General features: G+C 43.3%; 1 protein-coding gene across 11 annotated transcripts in view; it reads right to left on the bottom strand.

Annotated features, from left to right (window-relative positions):
• Positions 1–8: 8 nt before the first annotated feature.
• Positions 9–13,793, bottom strand: part of vav2 (vav 2 guanine nucleotide exchange factor) — a 172,668-nt gene continuing 158,883 nt past the window's right edge. For 2 of the 11 annotated variants that reach the window (XM_035184580.2, XM_035184582.2), the window contains 17 exons: positions 12,877–12,965; positions 12,656–12,788; positions 12,407–12,421; positions 11,975–12,084; positions 11,714–11,815; positions 10,593–10,681; positions 10,276–10,289; positions 10,135–10,153; positions 9,396–9,523; positions 8,438–8,509; positions 8,159–8,220; positions 7,769–7,885; positions 7,165–7,252; positions 6,949–7,072; positions 4,325–4,414; positions 3,661–3,815; positions 9–2,313 (listed from right to left, as the gene is read on the bottom strand). In XM_035184580.2, the coding sequence (XP_035040471.1) occupies positions 2,266–2,313; positions 3,661–3,815; positions 4,325–4,414; positions 6,949–7,072; positions 7,165–7,252; positions 7,769–7,885; positions 8,159–8,220; positions 8,438–8,509; positions 9,396–9,523; positions 10,135–10,153; positions 10,276–10,289; positions 10,593–10,681; positions 11,714–11,815; positions 11,975–12,084; positions 12,407–12,421; positions 12,656–12,788; positions 12,877–12,965 (1,455 nt within the window). In that variant the 3' untranslated portion in view covers positions 9–2,265. The remainder of the gene's footprint in view (positions 2,314–3,660; positions 3,816–4,324; positions 4,415–6,948; positions 7,073–7,164; positions 7,253–7,768; positions 7,886–8,158; positions 8,221–8,437; positions 8,510–9,395; positions 9,524–10,134; positions 10,154–10,275; positions 10,290–10,592; positions 10,682–11,713; positions 11,816–11,974; positions 12,085–12,406; positions 12,422–12,655; positions 12,789–12,876; positions 12,966–13,793) is intronic. The other 9 variants (XM_035184584.2, XM_035184586.2, XM_035184581.2 and 6 more) reach the window with 8 other exon arrangements.

Genomic DNA, 13,793 nt, shown 5'->3' with positions numbered 1-13,793 from the left:
CAGTGTCCTTTTTTTTTTAAACAAAAGAGAAATATTTATTTCATGATAGACCTCATTTGGAAATACTCAACCTTTCAAAAAAAAAAAAAAAAAACGTACACAATGAAGTACTTTTTTTCCAAGGATGTACTGACAGGAGTTGACAGATCAACAGCCACATGCGATGGGTTTTTGTCCACTACATAAACAGCGACTAGAACCCCCCCACCACCACCCCCAGCCCCCAGTACGTTGTGCTTCTCAGAGGGGGGAAGGGGGGGGGGACACAACAACTCACATCACAGACGATCAAAAGTTCGGAAACTTAACGAATCTGCATCGTCTGCTGCGAAAAGTGTTTGTGAACCAGAGCTGATGCGCTCAGTGTTTGCACTTTGTTTCTCAGCCTGAACGCTTTGATGCTTTGGACATTTCATTTTATGAAAATACAGAATCCTACTTTTCCTGTGTAGGTGTGTTTGTTTGGAAACGTATTAAACTGCAGCGATATATCGAGGCTGAAAATGTGCGGGTGGAAGAATTAAAGGTTAAATGTAAGAAGTAAGTCAATATATTGTACTATTGAAATGTCAAATTAATGAACTCAACTTTTAAAGTCTAAACAAGTGATTATCTATGTAACTAATTAAAAAGTCTCTCTGAGGGAATCTGTATGTAAACTCACTGCAGACTGAACGGCTGTGAATCAGTAAAAAAAGTATTAAAGCCTCTAAATGCAAACACTGAGCACTGCCCCCCCCCCTAGAAAGTCACAAGGGCTCCTTCGGTGGATTTTATATGAATTAGCACAAACAGTTTTGCTTCAGATTTAAAAACTCTTTTTGACACTGTTTAATGTTCATCAGTCTGCACAGCACCAGAGCGGATTCAACACGTGTAAAAACCATGAATCACTATTCGAGGAGAAAACAATCCCATCACCTGATCATCTGTAAAAATAAGGCAAGGTACAAAAAAAACAAAAAGACATTAAGAAATCCATGCACACATTAAAAAACATGGCAGAATTTGGCTTCAAATGAAACAAAACAACAACAACAACAACTTAATGGTCCAGTTCTCAAAACTAAAAAATAATCATCTTGATTCTGTGCAAAAAAACAAAAGTAGAACGACGAAGATTTTTTTTAAAAGTGTTGAGTGGTTGTCGAGTGGAATTGTCTTGACGATTCCCTTTTTGCGCATTCCGGCTGATTGCACCCTTGTGACGCCGAGACTGGTGTGAACAGTGTGTGTCTGTGTGTGTGTGTGTGTGTGTGTGTGTGTGTGTGTGTGTCTGTGTGTTATTGTTGTCGGTTATAAAAACCATCCGAGCGTCTCCGAGAGTCCATCCAGCCTCCGGTTCGGACGCGTTAAATGCTTCACCATCTTGTTTTTCCAGGGCTCAGGAGGCAAATCCCCCCGCTTTGCTGTGTAAGTGCCTCTGCCCTCCGTTTTTTTAAGTAACGTCCTCTGGATGTGGACAGACGGTGTGTTCTGGGGGGGGGGGAGGGAGGCAAAGTTCTTTACTGGCTGATGTTGAGGCTCAATATGCAACGACCATTCTTCAAAAGGCACCGTACTGTACATTGGTCGGCGTGTGTGTCTGTGTGTGTGTGTGTGTGTGTGTGTGGGCCGCACATGGGCACATGCACACATGGAGAAGTAAAAACAAAGTTGATTCCCTCCACTGGTGTCAGCCCACAAGGCATCACCATGACAACTAAGGCAAAAAATCTCTCCACATGAAAACAGAGCGTCTGTCTGTCTGTCTGTCTTTGTTTTTTTTTTCTTTCTCATTTTTAGTTTTTCTCATCTGATTCTTTTGCTGCTGCTAAAATCAACGTCCCCACAATAATCATCCGTAATGATAATAATCTCTATTCAATAAATTATCTATACTGTACAATTATTTCACCTCACATAGACCTGCAACAAAAGGGGGCGTCCTTTTCATAGTAAAGCTTTCCAATCGTCCGTCTGCGCTGCGTCGTCGGCTCAGTCGAGACAAACACTTTCTTTCTTCTTTCCTGTACACGAATTAAACAGGACGTCCTGCAAAAAGAACAAAAACCGAAAAGCAAAGCTGATGCATAATTGAAGATTGAGAAACGGGATAGAAACGCTCGCTGGGAAACGAGCGTCCAGCGGGAAAACAAACGGCAACAGAAAGTTATTTTATTCCTCGTGTCATCTTCCTGGGGAGAGTCATTTTCTCTGAGAACAGTAGGTAGAAGATGGTTCCTGATTTTCAAAAAGGAGCCAGGCCCGGCGAACATCCCAGCTTTACTGCCCCCCCTCCTCGTCCACGTAGGTTGAAGGAAACCATCCGATCTGAAACAGAAAATAACCGAGAGACATAAACACCTCTATGTAATCAGACGTAAACAACAGATGGGTCCATTTAAACAGCTCTTTCTTTTTTACACCAAGGTTTAACGTGCACGCAGATAATCGTCGACACTAAAAACAACCCGCCGCCGCTCGAATGCGTTGGACTGACACCACGCAGACACTGCGCTCCAATTGGCTGAGGGGTGTGCATTATTCTCAGATAACTGCACGGCCGAGCAGCAGCAGCAGCCTCGTCCCCATTTGGAATAATAAAAAATACTCAAGAGTTACTTTAAGTTCCACTTCAGCTGTTGCTAGGCAATGGCTGCTCCTACTTGTTGCAATGGTGAAGTGAGACCTGAGCAAACAGAGGCAGCGCCGACACAAAGGATTCATTCAAACTGCATATTGCTCTAATTCATGAATATTCAATATTTCTTCTGTTTTTCAAATTCCTGGCAAGAAGTTTTTTGTAAGGAGGGATAAAAAATAAACCTCTGAGTTGACATGTGATCTTACCTGCATATAATTATTGATTATTTAAACTTTATAACCACAGGTCGTTGTGATACAGGTGCTTTCTATTTAAACCTCACGTAAACAAACATGATTCTCCCTTTTGTTCGGATGTTATAAGATAATTTTGACAACATATTTTATTCATAACCACCTTTAATATGTGAAATACAGCTCACGGTGCTTTATGGCGATTAATACAAAAGTAGGAAATCAATGAAAAATAAGATGGAAATAAAACCCAGTGAATAAAACGTGGAAAAATGAAATAAGATTCTGAAGAATAGGAGCCACTGAGTAATAGTAATAAATTGAAGTTAACATGGCAGATAGATACACAATAAAAATCTGTTGTCGAGTCCTCCTTGAATTTACTGTGAGTTTAACATTCTTCACCATCCACACACAGACTGGACCTGAAGTGCTTTGATTCAGTTTACTGGTTCAACAGTAGCTCCAGCACCAGACAGTCTGGTTTAGCTGCTGGGCACCAGTACACGAGTTGAGGGGATGCACTCGTCTCTTTCATGCTGCACAGCTTCACATTAACACTGTCAAATTTTTTACACCCTGAAGTAGAAACAGTCCGAGAATAAAAAGCTGAATTCCCATCCAGTTTTACTGCCAGTCTTTTGAAGTGGAACATTTCCCAGCAGCCGGGCTTTTACTTTATTGTCTCCACCACCTGCTTCAGAAGTGCTTTTCACTTCAATTTATTAAATCCAGTCACTCGAGTACCCGGATACTTTTGAGGGTAAAAGGCATAAATGCATGTTTCTGACATGTGCAGATCTGTAACTTAAAGAAAACAACACGCGGATCAACACTCACTCGTCCGTTGGCCTCTCCCTTCCACCAGCCCTGGTCTCCTCCGATCTTGCTGTAGATTTTCACGGTGTCTCCTTCCCGCAGCGACAGCTCCCTCATGTCCCGCGCCGCGAAGTTATACCTGGCCACGGCCGTGCTGACCACCCGCGGAGTGAACACTGCAAACGGAAGCGACGGGAACTCAATCCAGACACAAGACGAAATATCCAACAGCTCATTTTCATCACAGTTTTTTTTTTTTATACAATGCAGCAACTGAAGGTATTAATCACTAGTAATGGAGTTTAATAACAATCTGTATGCATGAGGGACCTGGGCGGGAAGGTAACACTGATCATATTATTAGTAATTAGTTGTGAGGTGAGAACAGAGGGAGGACGCCGGCCTCCGTGTTTCTCGTGCCACTGCATCGTCACTAATGAGCGTGATGAGAAGGGACACGTTGTTTCATTAAGGGAAAGGAAATAGCTTTTTTCTCTTCTTGATTTAATGAGGGACTGACATTCCGGGAAGAACTGAAAAGTCCTCGTTAATGAAAATAGCACCAGGGAGAGCGAGTAATGAGGCCGAGAGTGCCGAGGCTTATTATGAAATTACAGGCGGCTGAGTGTGGGAAGGCGACAGGAGCAAGGAAAGACAGGAAAAAACACAAAAAAGAATCCGGTACCTGACCAAAAGGGAGCTGAGGTCTGAGTTGAGGAGAAGTTGAGGCCTTGTGGACTGAGGAAGGAGAAGTTGTAGGAGGCGCAGGAGGCTGCTGAGAGGAAGACAGGAAGAGACAGAGGAGGAAATAAAGCTGGAAGCTGATTTGAGGCGCGTGCATGCAGAGCTGCAGCCGGAGAAGAGGAGGATTAAGAAAAAGGCAAAGCTTCATTTGTTAAGACTGTGTCTGCATCTTAAGAGTGCATTATATTCTTATTATATTTAATCTCAACGGGTATTTAAACAAAAATACACAGTTATTTGTGGATTGTAAACACGGTAATTGTTCCAATTGTCGGTTTATGCGTCATTTGGCAAACTTTACTGTTGCATATAAATAAAGTTTGACTGGATCGTACCCACAAGATAATTTTATTGTGAAATAAAGTAGAACTAACCAACTAGAACATATTTTAATTCTTTTTTAAAATGTTTATATTGCAGCATTGCTGCCTCATAACGTGGCTGATGTATGAAACAGCCACGTTGCTCGCAGACAACAAGATGAAGGTTGTACGCAACCTTTTAAAAATTAACATAACTGCTCTGTTTTTTGCATGTGCAGGTTCGTGCACGTGAATTCCTCCTTGTGAATGTGTAAGAAACAAGTTTAAAAAACACACGCTGCACAAGCAAGCCTCTAAGACAGAGGGTCCGACACTGACAGGAGCAGCAACCAGCAGATGGGACAAGAGGAATAGATTTTACAAGTTGTTTAAGTTGGGGAACTTTATTCCTGCACCTTGAGGGAGTCGTGGTCGGAACTGTGGCCAGTTTGGGTCAGAGACGCTCGTGTTAGTGCGACATCTAGTGGCAGTAAAGAACGGGTGTATAACCTTCAAAAGCTGATGGCTATGGATCAGGAGGAAATAACCCAAACTGGGCCCCAACATGTAAGGGACACACACCCAGGTCTGATCAGCCTGAGGAGGGTCAGGATCAGCAAGAGGTGTCTTGTGATAAAAAGGGCGAAACACCCGATGATGCTGAGGTACACAGCTGATGACATGTCCCTAACATCCGATAGATGATGAAAGATATTCACCATCATGTCCTATGTTCTAAAATATGTGTATGATATTTGTAAACTTGTTCAACATCGCATAATCACAGATGAAAACCAATTCCTCCCAGTCCCACCGCTGTTTCCATGCAGACCTGCAGGGGTGTGTCGTGTCTGCAGCCTCAAAAAAAAAAAAAAAAGCACAGGCAGAAAAAGACGGAGAAGCAGCACATTGTCTGCATTCACTTCCAAATCCAGCCAAAGCAGGAAGGAAACAATCCCGCTGTCGGGGCCAGCTGGGTCTTCCTGCGCAGCGCACAAAGGCCGGCCCGGCGCAGAACAGAAGCCAGAGCCAGTATTCATACGGTCTAATGGACAGAGGGGGCAGCCAATGCCGACAGCCGGTCCACCGGCCTCTTACTCAGCCGACAAACTCTTCCTCTTTGTCTCACTCGCTTTATATATTTCGCTCTGTCGCCTCATTCTCTGACCCTTTCCCCCTCTGGCCTGCCTCCATTTCTTTTTGTATTCGTCAGGAGAGTCATTGGCCTCGGAAGGACCAGGACGTCAGGGGAGGTGGAGAGGGAAGGTTGCAGCCTGTCTCATTTATTTTCCACTCCCTCGCATTATCCACAGCCAAGATGGCAAGGGGATTACATTTGTAAGCCGGACCTGCACTTTATAGCATCTCTTCAGAGTCAAATTAGTAGTGTCCCCGCCATTCATGGCAGCCAGCAGAGTTATAAATAGGCATAAATGTCCTGCCAGTCATAAATACATCCATTTTCTGCCTGTTATCTGGATCTGGGCTGCGGTGGCAGCATATAGTCACTTCGCTGAGGGATTCTGAGTTGTTCCCGGGTCAGGATGCTGATTTGTAATCCCACAGCTCCTGGGTCCGTCCTACAGAGACAACACTGGGCCACTTGGATGACTGGATATGAGAATCAGGAGTTCTGCCAACAAGGTCAAACACTTCCGCACAAAACTAAATCACATCTCAGATCCTTTCTGCCCCCTTGACTCTGAATTCTAACCAGACAGACAAGTGTTCACTGTCATTCTATGGATTTACACTAAGATAAGAAACAACTCAGAATTACATGCACTGCTGCAAAAAGAGCAGTTCATGTTTGTTCAAAGTTCTGTGATGTTTAAGTCAAAGTTTATTAATATTGAATGTATTAATTCAACACTGCACTTCCTTGGGGCCGTAACAACACACATGTCAAGAGTCAAGCGGATAACAAGAGCAGTTCTCCAGATATTTGAGCTGCAGACAGACGGACGGAGACCTCTGGAATCATTGGATTGATTAATGTTAAGTATCATTCAAACAAACGCAGGAGTAAAGGTCATGCAGCAAAATCACATTAGCAGGATAAGGAGGAAGCACGGAAATGGGAGTTCGTGTTGAAGCCTGATGAACGTAACAAGTTCGGCCACGGTCAACTTTTCTCATTTATCAGCCGAGTTGCTCTGCTGGTTCATTTCTGTGAATCAGTGTTTCTGGGACTAACAGATTGTGTTATCAGCTTCAGGGTAAGTGCAGTTTTATTGGTCTGACTGTGTTCAGAGCCACTTACCTGGAGACCGCGTGCTGGCCCGTGTGAGCGAGCGTTCTCTCGACTTGTAGGGGTATCGCAACGTGGTATCTAACAGCTTGAAGCTTTCTTTTAGCGAATGGGCCTGATAGTACTCCACCAGCTCCTGTTGTGTAGAACAGAAACAGACAGAAGATTACGTCTCTTATCTCTTTACAGCTTCTACTGGTATTTTTGACGGACGGAAATGCGACTCACCAGGAGACTCTCAAACTTCTTGGCCTCGGTGATGTGAATCCAGTTGTCTTTTTCAATGACTTTAATGTGCTTCACTTCGTCATTGAATCTGTAAAATCAAACAAGAACTCACTCATCAAATGTTATTTATATTTATTCTTTATAGAAGAGATTTTGTAAATAACCGTCACATATTGTTGTATTTTATGCTCATTAGTTTTGCAGCAATGTGTGAATCTGGTAAAAAATATTCTGCCTTGTTGTTTAAAGTTTAATCAAATCAAATAAAAGTTCTCAGACCTAATTGCTGCTCCCTACAGGCCCTTTGCACATGTCTGACAGACACGATATTCTCCATTACAGTACATTGTTATGTGAATTCTCCAGTAAGAGCTCGTACAGTGTTTTTCTCTGAGATGCATTCTCTCGGAGGGAACACACACGAAAAACAGGATTTAAGAAAAAGCAATTACTGAGTGGTAATTAGCCGGAGCTGAAAGATGCACTGAGAAAGCTGACTGCTGCATCCTGGGAGAGTTTTTCTTTAAATTTCCCATGAGATATGAATAAAAAAAACCTCCCCGTTGAGATTTTCTTCCTCTCCTGCACGACGCCACACACTCACTTGATGCTGATGGCGAACCTCTCGGCCTCGGCGGTCCTCTCCCTGATGAGGTAGGTCCCGCTGCAGTGGGATTTCAGGAGGTTGTCGGCCTGCTGGCGCTCCATGTTCCCCGCAAACCTGCGTGACGAGCAGAAGAAACGCGGTGACCTCCAGATGCAAAGGAAGAATCCACAAATCCTCGACTTCAAACACCCGTGTGGTAATTAATCTTTTTGGTCGCGGCTATGTTTGGGGGTCAGGCTGCTTTGAATTTTGAATTAGTGCGTGAAGTTAACATCGGCAAGATCTGTATTAATATAGAAAAGTGACCTGGGGGTGATGGCAGTATATAATATATAAGGTATGAGCAGTATGACGATAACAATAGTCTTCTGAAGTTAAGGGTCTTACCAAGGATAACCGTAGTAGTCTGATTCCCTGGAGGTCTGCCGGCCCGATAGCGCCTGGAAGGGCTGCAGCAGACAAACAGAAGCGGCACATTAAAGAAGTTATAAACAGAACAGCACTGTGGTAGAGATATATATATATATATATATAGATTTATATGTGCGCCCCCCCACACAGGTAGTTAAGTGCACACTAAAGAGAGACAGCAATGGGCTGTGATCTCAGTAGTCACACAAACTGCAGTGATTCAGTGTGGTCTGTGCACGTGAGCTGGAGACAAACCTTCGGGTCCAAACAAGGTTTTACACACGAACTGGGAAAGAAGCCGCTCTTCTGTGTTTGTATCAGCTTCCCCTGGAAAATAAAGAGAGGGGGGGAAGTTTATTTGTAAAGCACAGAGAGAGAGAGAGAGAGAGAGAGAGAGAGAGAGAGAGAGACTCAAAATGTTTTACACAAACTAAACAAACGTGTTAGAGGGTTTAAAAATACACTGAGAAGGAAATTAAAAGTTGTTATTTTGTTTTTTTAAGTATTGGAAGTAGATGTGAAGGTTCATCGAAGTGACCGTAAATCAATACATTTTAAAAAATAAAAAGATCAACTGATGGGGAACACAAAAACACATTACAAAATAATGTATATAACATAGTGTAAAACAATTGTTTATAAATAAGCTATGTATTGCACATGTGTACAGTTTTATGGATATAAATAGAAAACGTGCAACTTTGGCGCCCACTAGTGGCAGTATCAGAAAAGACTGTGCTAACAGACCAGTTTTCATTTGAACTGGTTCATTTTATTACAAAGAGATTTTGTACGTTATTAACAGTAGAAAAATCATATAATTTTAAATATCAGATCGTGAAAGTTATCTTCTGCAGCTAGTTTGACTCAATTCAAAGTTTTAATGTATTCTTTTAATCCAAACCTAATCCATAGTGTTTATTTTTGGTTTTCAGTGGGATTAGACACCAGATTATTTCTCTTCAGAATGGATGATGTAAACAAGATGTTAATTAGGGAGCTTTAGAGGTTCTGCTCGGTCGACTTTGTTTCCTTAGGCTTCAGTTTAGGAACAACTTGAAACATCCTCGGAGCCCGAGTCAGCACTTTGACCTCAGAGTCATGGAATCAATGAGCCGGAGTTCAGAGCCAACAACAACTGTTTAAATAAAGATGTTCCTGATTTACATCAACCACACGGTCTCAGATAGAAGTGAGACAGAAGTGCTGCTACCTCCCACCACGTCGTGTCCGGGTCTCCCTTCAGCAGCTCGATGAAATCTCCCGTCTGGAAACTCAGCGCCGTCTTCCCCGGAGGTGTCGGCGTGCCGTGGTAGTTCCTCACTGCCACCATCTTGGGACCTGGAAAACACAAGCATGGATTCCTGCGTTAATGGGAAGAATAGAAGCACGAGTGTATGTTAGTGTAGTAAAGTTTCTAAAAACCCTTCATATTTATCAGCAGGGAAAGATTGTGAGTTTAACTTTACAGAGGAAGTAAAGAGGCAAAGATCCGATGCTCAGTATCAGATTCTCTGTTAAGATTGCTGCAGTGTATTTTCCTCTTTGGTAACTTTATGATTTCAGCTGATAAAACTTGCTCTCTGGGTGAAGCAGTGGTCTCCAATAAAAACAATATCACCATAAAATCCTGGGTTCAAATCTGATCCAGGATCTTTATCTCAGAAAATATAAAGAAACTCAGATTTGATCATTTCAAGATAAACTAGTTCAATTCTGATTTCCCTCTTACATCTAATTTCTTCCAATCTTTGAATACAAAACGATATTTAAAGCACATACACTAGTATCTCTCTGTATGTTTGCATTGCCCCCCCCTCTCTGAGTCTGATAATGTGGTTTTGGTTCACGTGCAGGTGAACTAATCCACTAGATGTCAGTAGAGGACTGTGCTGTGCAGCCTGTCACAGAATGTCCATGTTGTCATGTCAGACGACAGGAAGTGCTCTTACCTGATGACATCCCAGGTTCCTGTTGAAAAGGAAACATACAGGACAAAAACACAAGATCAGGGATACAGACACAAAACAAAAGACACAATATCTGGGAAATGATGATGATGAATATGCTGTTGCTGTATTTTACCAACTCACCAAGTCGAGGGGATCTGAAACAAAAAGAAAAGATATGGACACAGTCAGGGGTTTATTTTATTTTAAACACGTGTAAGAAGTTATACATTGGTCGGTTGAAAAGGCTGCAGGATATGAAACGACTCTTAGGTTAAGGTTTTCTCCGATTGGAACCAAACCCAGTGACACGATGGTTCACACCTGCTCAATGAGCCTCGTGAGCCAATTAAAGCTCTGGCAAATAATTAATTAATGTATTAATAACAATAAAAAAAAGCCCTTTTTAAAATGATAATACGAGTGTGATATTCTACGAGAGGGTGAGAGGAAACACCTACTGATTTTACAGATGGTGATGACTTCCAGACACTCTTTATGTGCCCCTGTTCCACAGTGAGAGCAGTAGTAGCCCTGATAGAAGATGCCCCTGAGGACACACACAGGAAGAGACACACACACACACACACACACACACGCTAATGTAAACAGGAAGTGTCTCAGACGCAAATTAACTTCTTGTAAGTACAACCCACCAGGGATCCTGCTGCTACTTAGTATAATTCTATGATTGCGGCTACACATGCTCCATCGTTTCCATCCTGTGACCCCTTTAAAAATCACAAAATAAACTCCCTCCATTTGAGGCCGTGCACTCCGGCGCTGTATTTGATACACACACTATAACGCTGCATGCATCGCACACTGCCATGTTGAGTAGTGAGCGCCATAAATCACAAAGGGGATCTGCTGGGGCTGCAGCAGTAATTAGCATCTAGCAGGGAGTGAGGAAACGCTGGTCCCTGCCTCCGCCGGCTCGCTGGATTTAGGTCAGCTGGGCCGTGGAATTTGTGGGTCAATACGCAGTGTGGAGTTTAGCCGGCCGACTGTAATGGAGGTGAAAGTGCTTGATGCAGTAACACGACTTATCCCTGCTGCAGCAGCGCTCCCAGGGGAGGAGGTGTGCGGTGTCGGCCTCAGTCACACTTACTAGAACATGTCCTGAACATTACTTTAGCACTAATGAGGGACCAGGCTTTTCCCTGTTGTCTCTGTTGCTCACTAAATGTGGTCGTTTCTCTTCAGTTTGCTCTCGAGAACCATAAATTCTACTTCATGTACAGTTCTCTGCTTAAAAACTGTGGTGAACAATAACCATGGAGATTTACTCTGCTGCCACATCGATTTACTGTAGAGCCACTCGGAGGTATTTGAGTTATAATTGGGTATTTCTAAGTAATAATTCATTTCGTTTAGAGTGGGTTGTAGTCTTTAACCCTGATGCCAATATATTGACTTTTCCAATTTAAAATGCTGCATGAAAAACATGGAACACAGAAAAGATAATTCTATACCTGTGGATAGTTACTAGTGAATGCTGTTGGACTCATTCATCACTCAGCCTTGATTCACTGCGGGACATGAACGTGCCGTTGTGCACGTCAGCACCAGAGTTATTTACCTCAGCAGCATCTTGCAGGCTCGACAGTTGGTGTTCTTGTCAAACGTGTGCATCTGGAAGTTGTGCTGATTGGCCGTGGCTCTCTCTGGCTTGATGTTGGACCTGGACGAGAAGAGGAAGGTGACATTTAGTTTCCCCGTCATGTATCTCGATTTCTTCTGGTGTTTGAATGACGGAAAATATCCCGAAAAACAGAAACAATCACACAATCTCACACGTGCTCTGACAGAAGCTTCATTACTACCATGTAATTATACTTACATGGCCATTTCAAACTGCTCCATCCACTTCCTCTTTGTGTCCTCGGTCTTACAGAAGAACTGGAAGCCCTGCTTGCCCTGCAGGTGGATCAGGTAGAAGCCGTACGACCACTGGGGGGGGGGAGAGCGAGTGAAGAACAGATGGCAGAGACACGTGTGGATGACGGACAGAGATGAGCCACAGAAGCTCGTGATACTACTTTTAAAACAGTATATGTATATGTTTGTATTATATATATGATCACATTTAATTTTGATCTAAATGATGCTCCACATGCTTTAGCGATGAGTTTCACCAAAAAAGCTGGAGAGCCAATCACAGAGCTGCTGGGTACACGTGCAATCACGGCATAATAACCCATCAAACACCGGTGCCAAAAGTAGGCGTCTACGAGAAGATGAGTTAAATAAAGAAGGGTCGACGTGAGCTTACCATTTTTCCACTTGACTGGTAAGCATGCAAAAAGAAAGACACCAGAGAAAAGACCCAGTTACACATGCAAACATGGAGAGACACATGCAGATTCAACACAAAGAAATCAAATAAGCCATGTTAGTGTGATTTCATGGATCCTACGTGACCTTCATTGCATTTACATGGGTAATGATTACACAGGAAGTTTCATCAGCTGATTAGCGAAGTAAAGATCAGCAGGAGAAAAGTCTTCTGCTCATTTCTTACCTTCTTCACGTCTCGGTTGTTCATGGGGTCGTCGGACATTTTATACGACTGCAGCTCGATGATCTCCTTGAGCTCGTAGCTGTAACCTTTCCTCTTGCAGACAATGACCACTTTATCAAACAGGAAAATGTACCTGAAGGCAAACACACGTTGGATTTACCGTTTAAGCCGTGAGAGTATGTTTTTGATTCGGCTTTTCCGTGAGAGGAGTTCGGACTCACCGGTCCTGTTTGGTCCGGTTGACGATGGAGCAAACCTTCAGCTCTCCGTCGATCTTTGGCCTCCCGTACTCCTCCAGCTTCACCTGCTGCTTCGGTCACAAAGACACACACTGAATGTCAATCCACTGCACATTAGAAAACTTAATGAGAGACCATTAATAATTCAGCTGAATCTGACTTTCAGAGAGAATCCAAATAGATACGTTAGGAATGGCGCAGCATGGAAGCTACTAATCGCAGTTTGAATCCAAATTTTCTGGATCTGTGGCTCGTGTTCAAGTCCTAAATTAACCGAGTGACTTTGCACCTCAGCAGGAAACAACAGGTGTTGGAGCGTCGTGATAGAAAAAGGAGGGGAAATGGAAAGTGAACAACCATCTGGAATCCACACAACTCAAGACTGGATGATGTATTCAGGACAATCCTGACAGGTGGAAGCAACGTGATGTAAACAGTCTGAGCAGAGGAGAGAGAGAACGTGGACATTTCTCAACGAGGGGCGACTGCTCGGTGACGCTCGGTGACGAATCGCCCTGACAAACTTTATACCCCTGCCTGGTGATAACATTAGTGCCGCTGTATTAGATTCTCATACACACAAAACTGACGTCTATAAAGATGTCAAATCAGGGAATGTGACAATAGCAGACATAAACTTTTATTCACAGAAGGGGAGAGAGGGAGAGAGGGAGAGAGGGAGAGAGGGAGCGAGCGTGGAAAACGTGCAGCAAAGGGCCGGGATAGGAATTGGACCTGTGGCGCCCCCGAGGTTTGGAGCTTTGATTTGCCTGAATGAATTGCTCATTGCGTCAATTGTGATGTCAACACTTCCCCTTCTATACTTGTGCTCGAGGTGCGAGGGACTTGTGCAGTGTTCTCCTAAACGACACTGCCGGAAAAAGGCAAAGAAGAAGAAG

The sequence above is a fragment of the Hippoglossus stenolepis genome, chromosome 18, assembly GCF_022539355.2.
Source record: "Hippoglossus stenolepis isolate QCI-W04-F060 chromosome 18, HSTE1.2, whole genome shotgun sequence".
Lineage (NCBI taxonomy): Eukaryota > Metazoa > Chordata > Actinopteri > Pleuronectiformes > Pleuronectidae > Hippoglossus > Hippoglossus stenolepis.
Note: the sequence above shows the minus strand (reverse complement) of the source record. Positions and strands in the feature narration are given on the sequence as shown.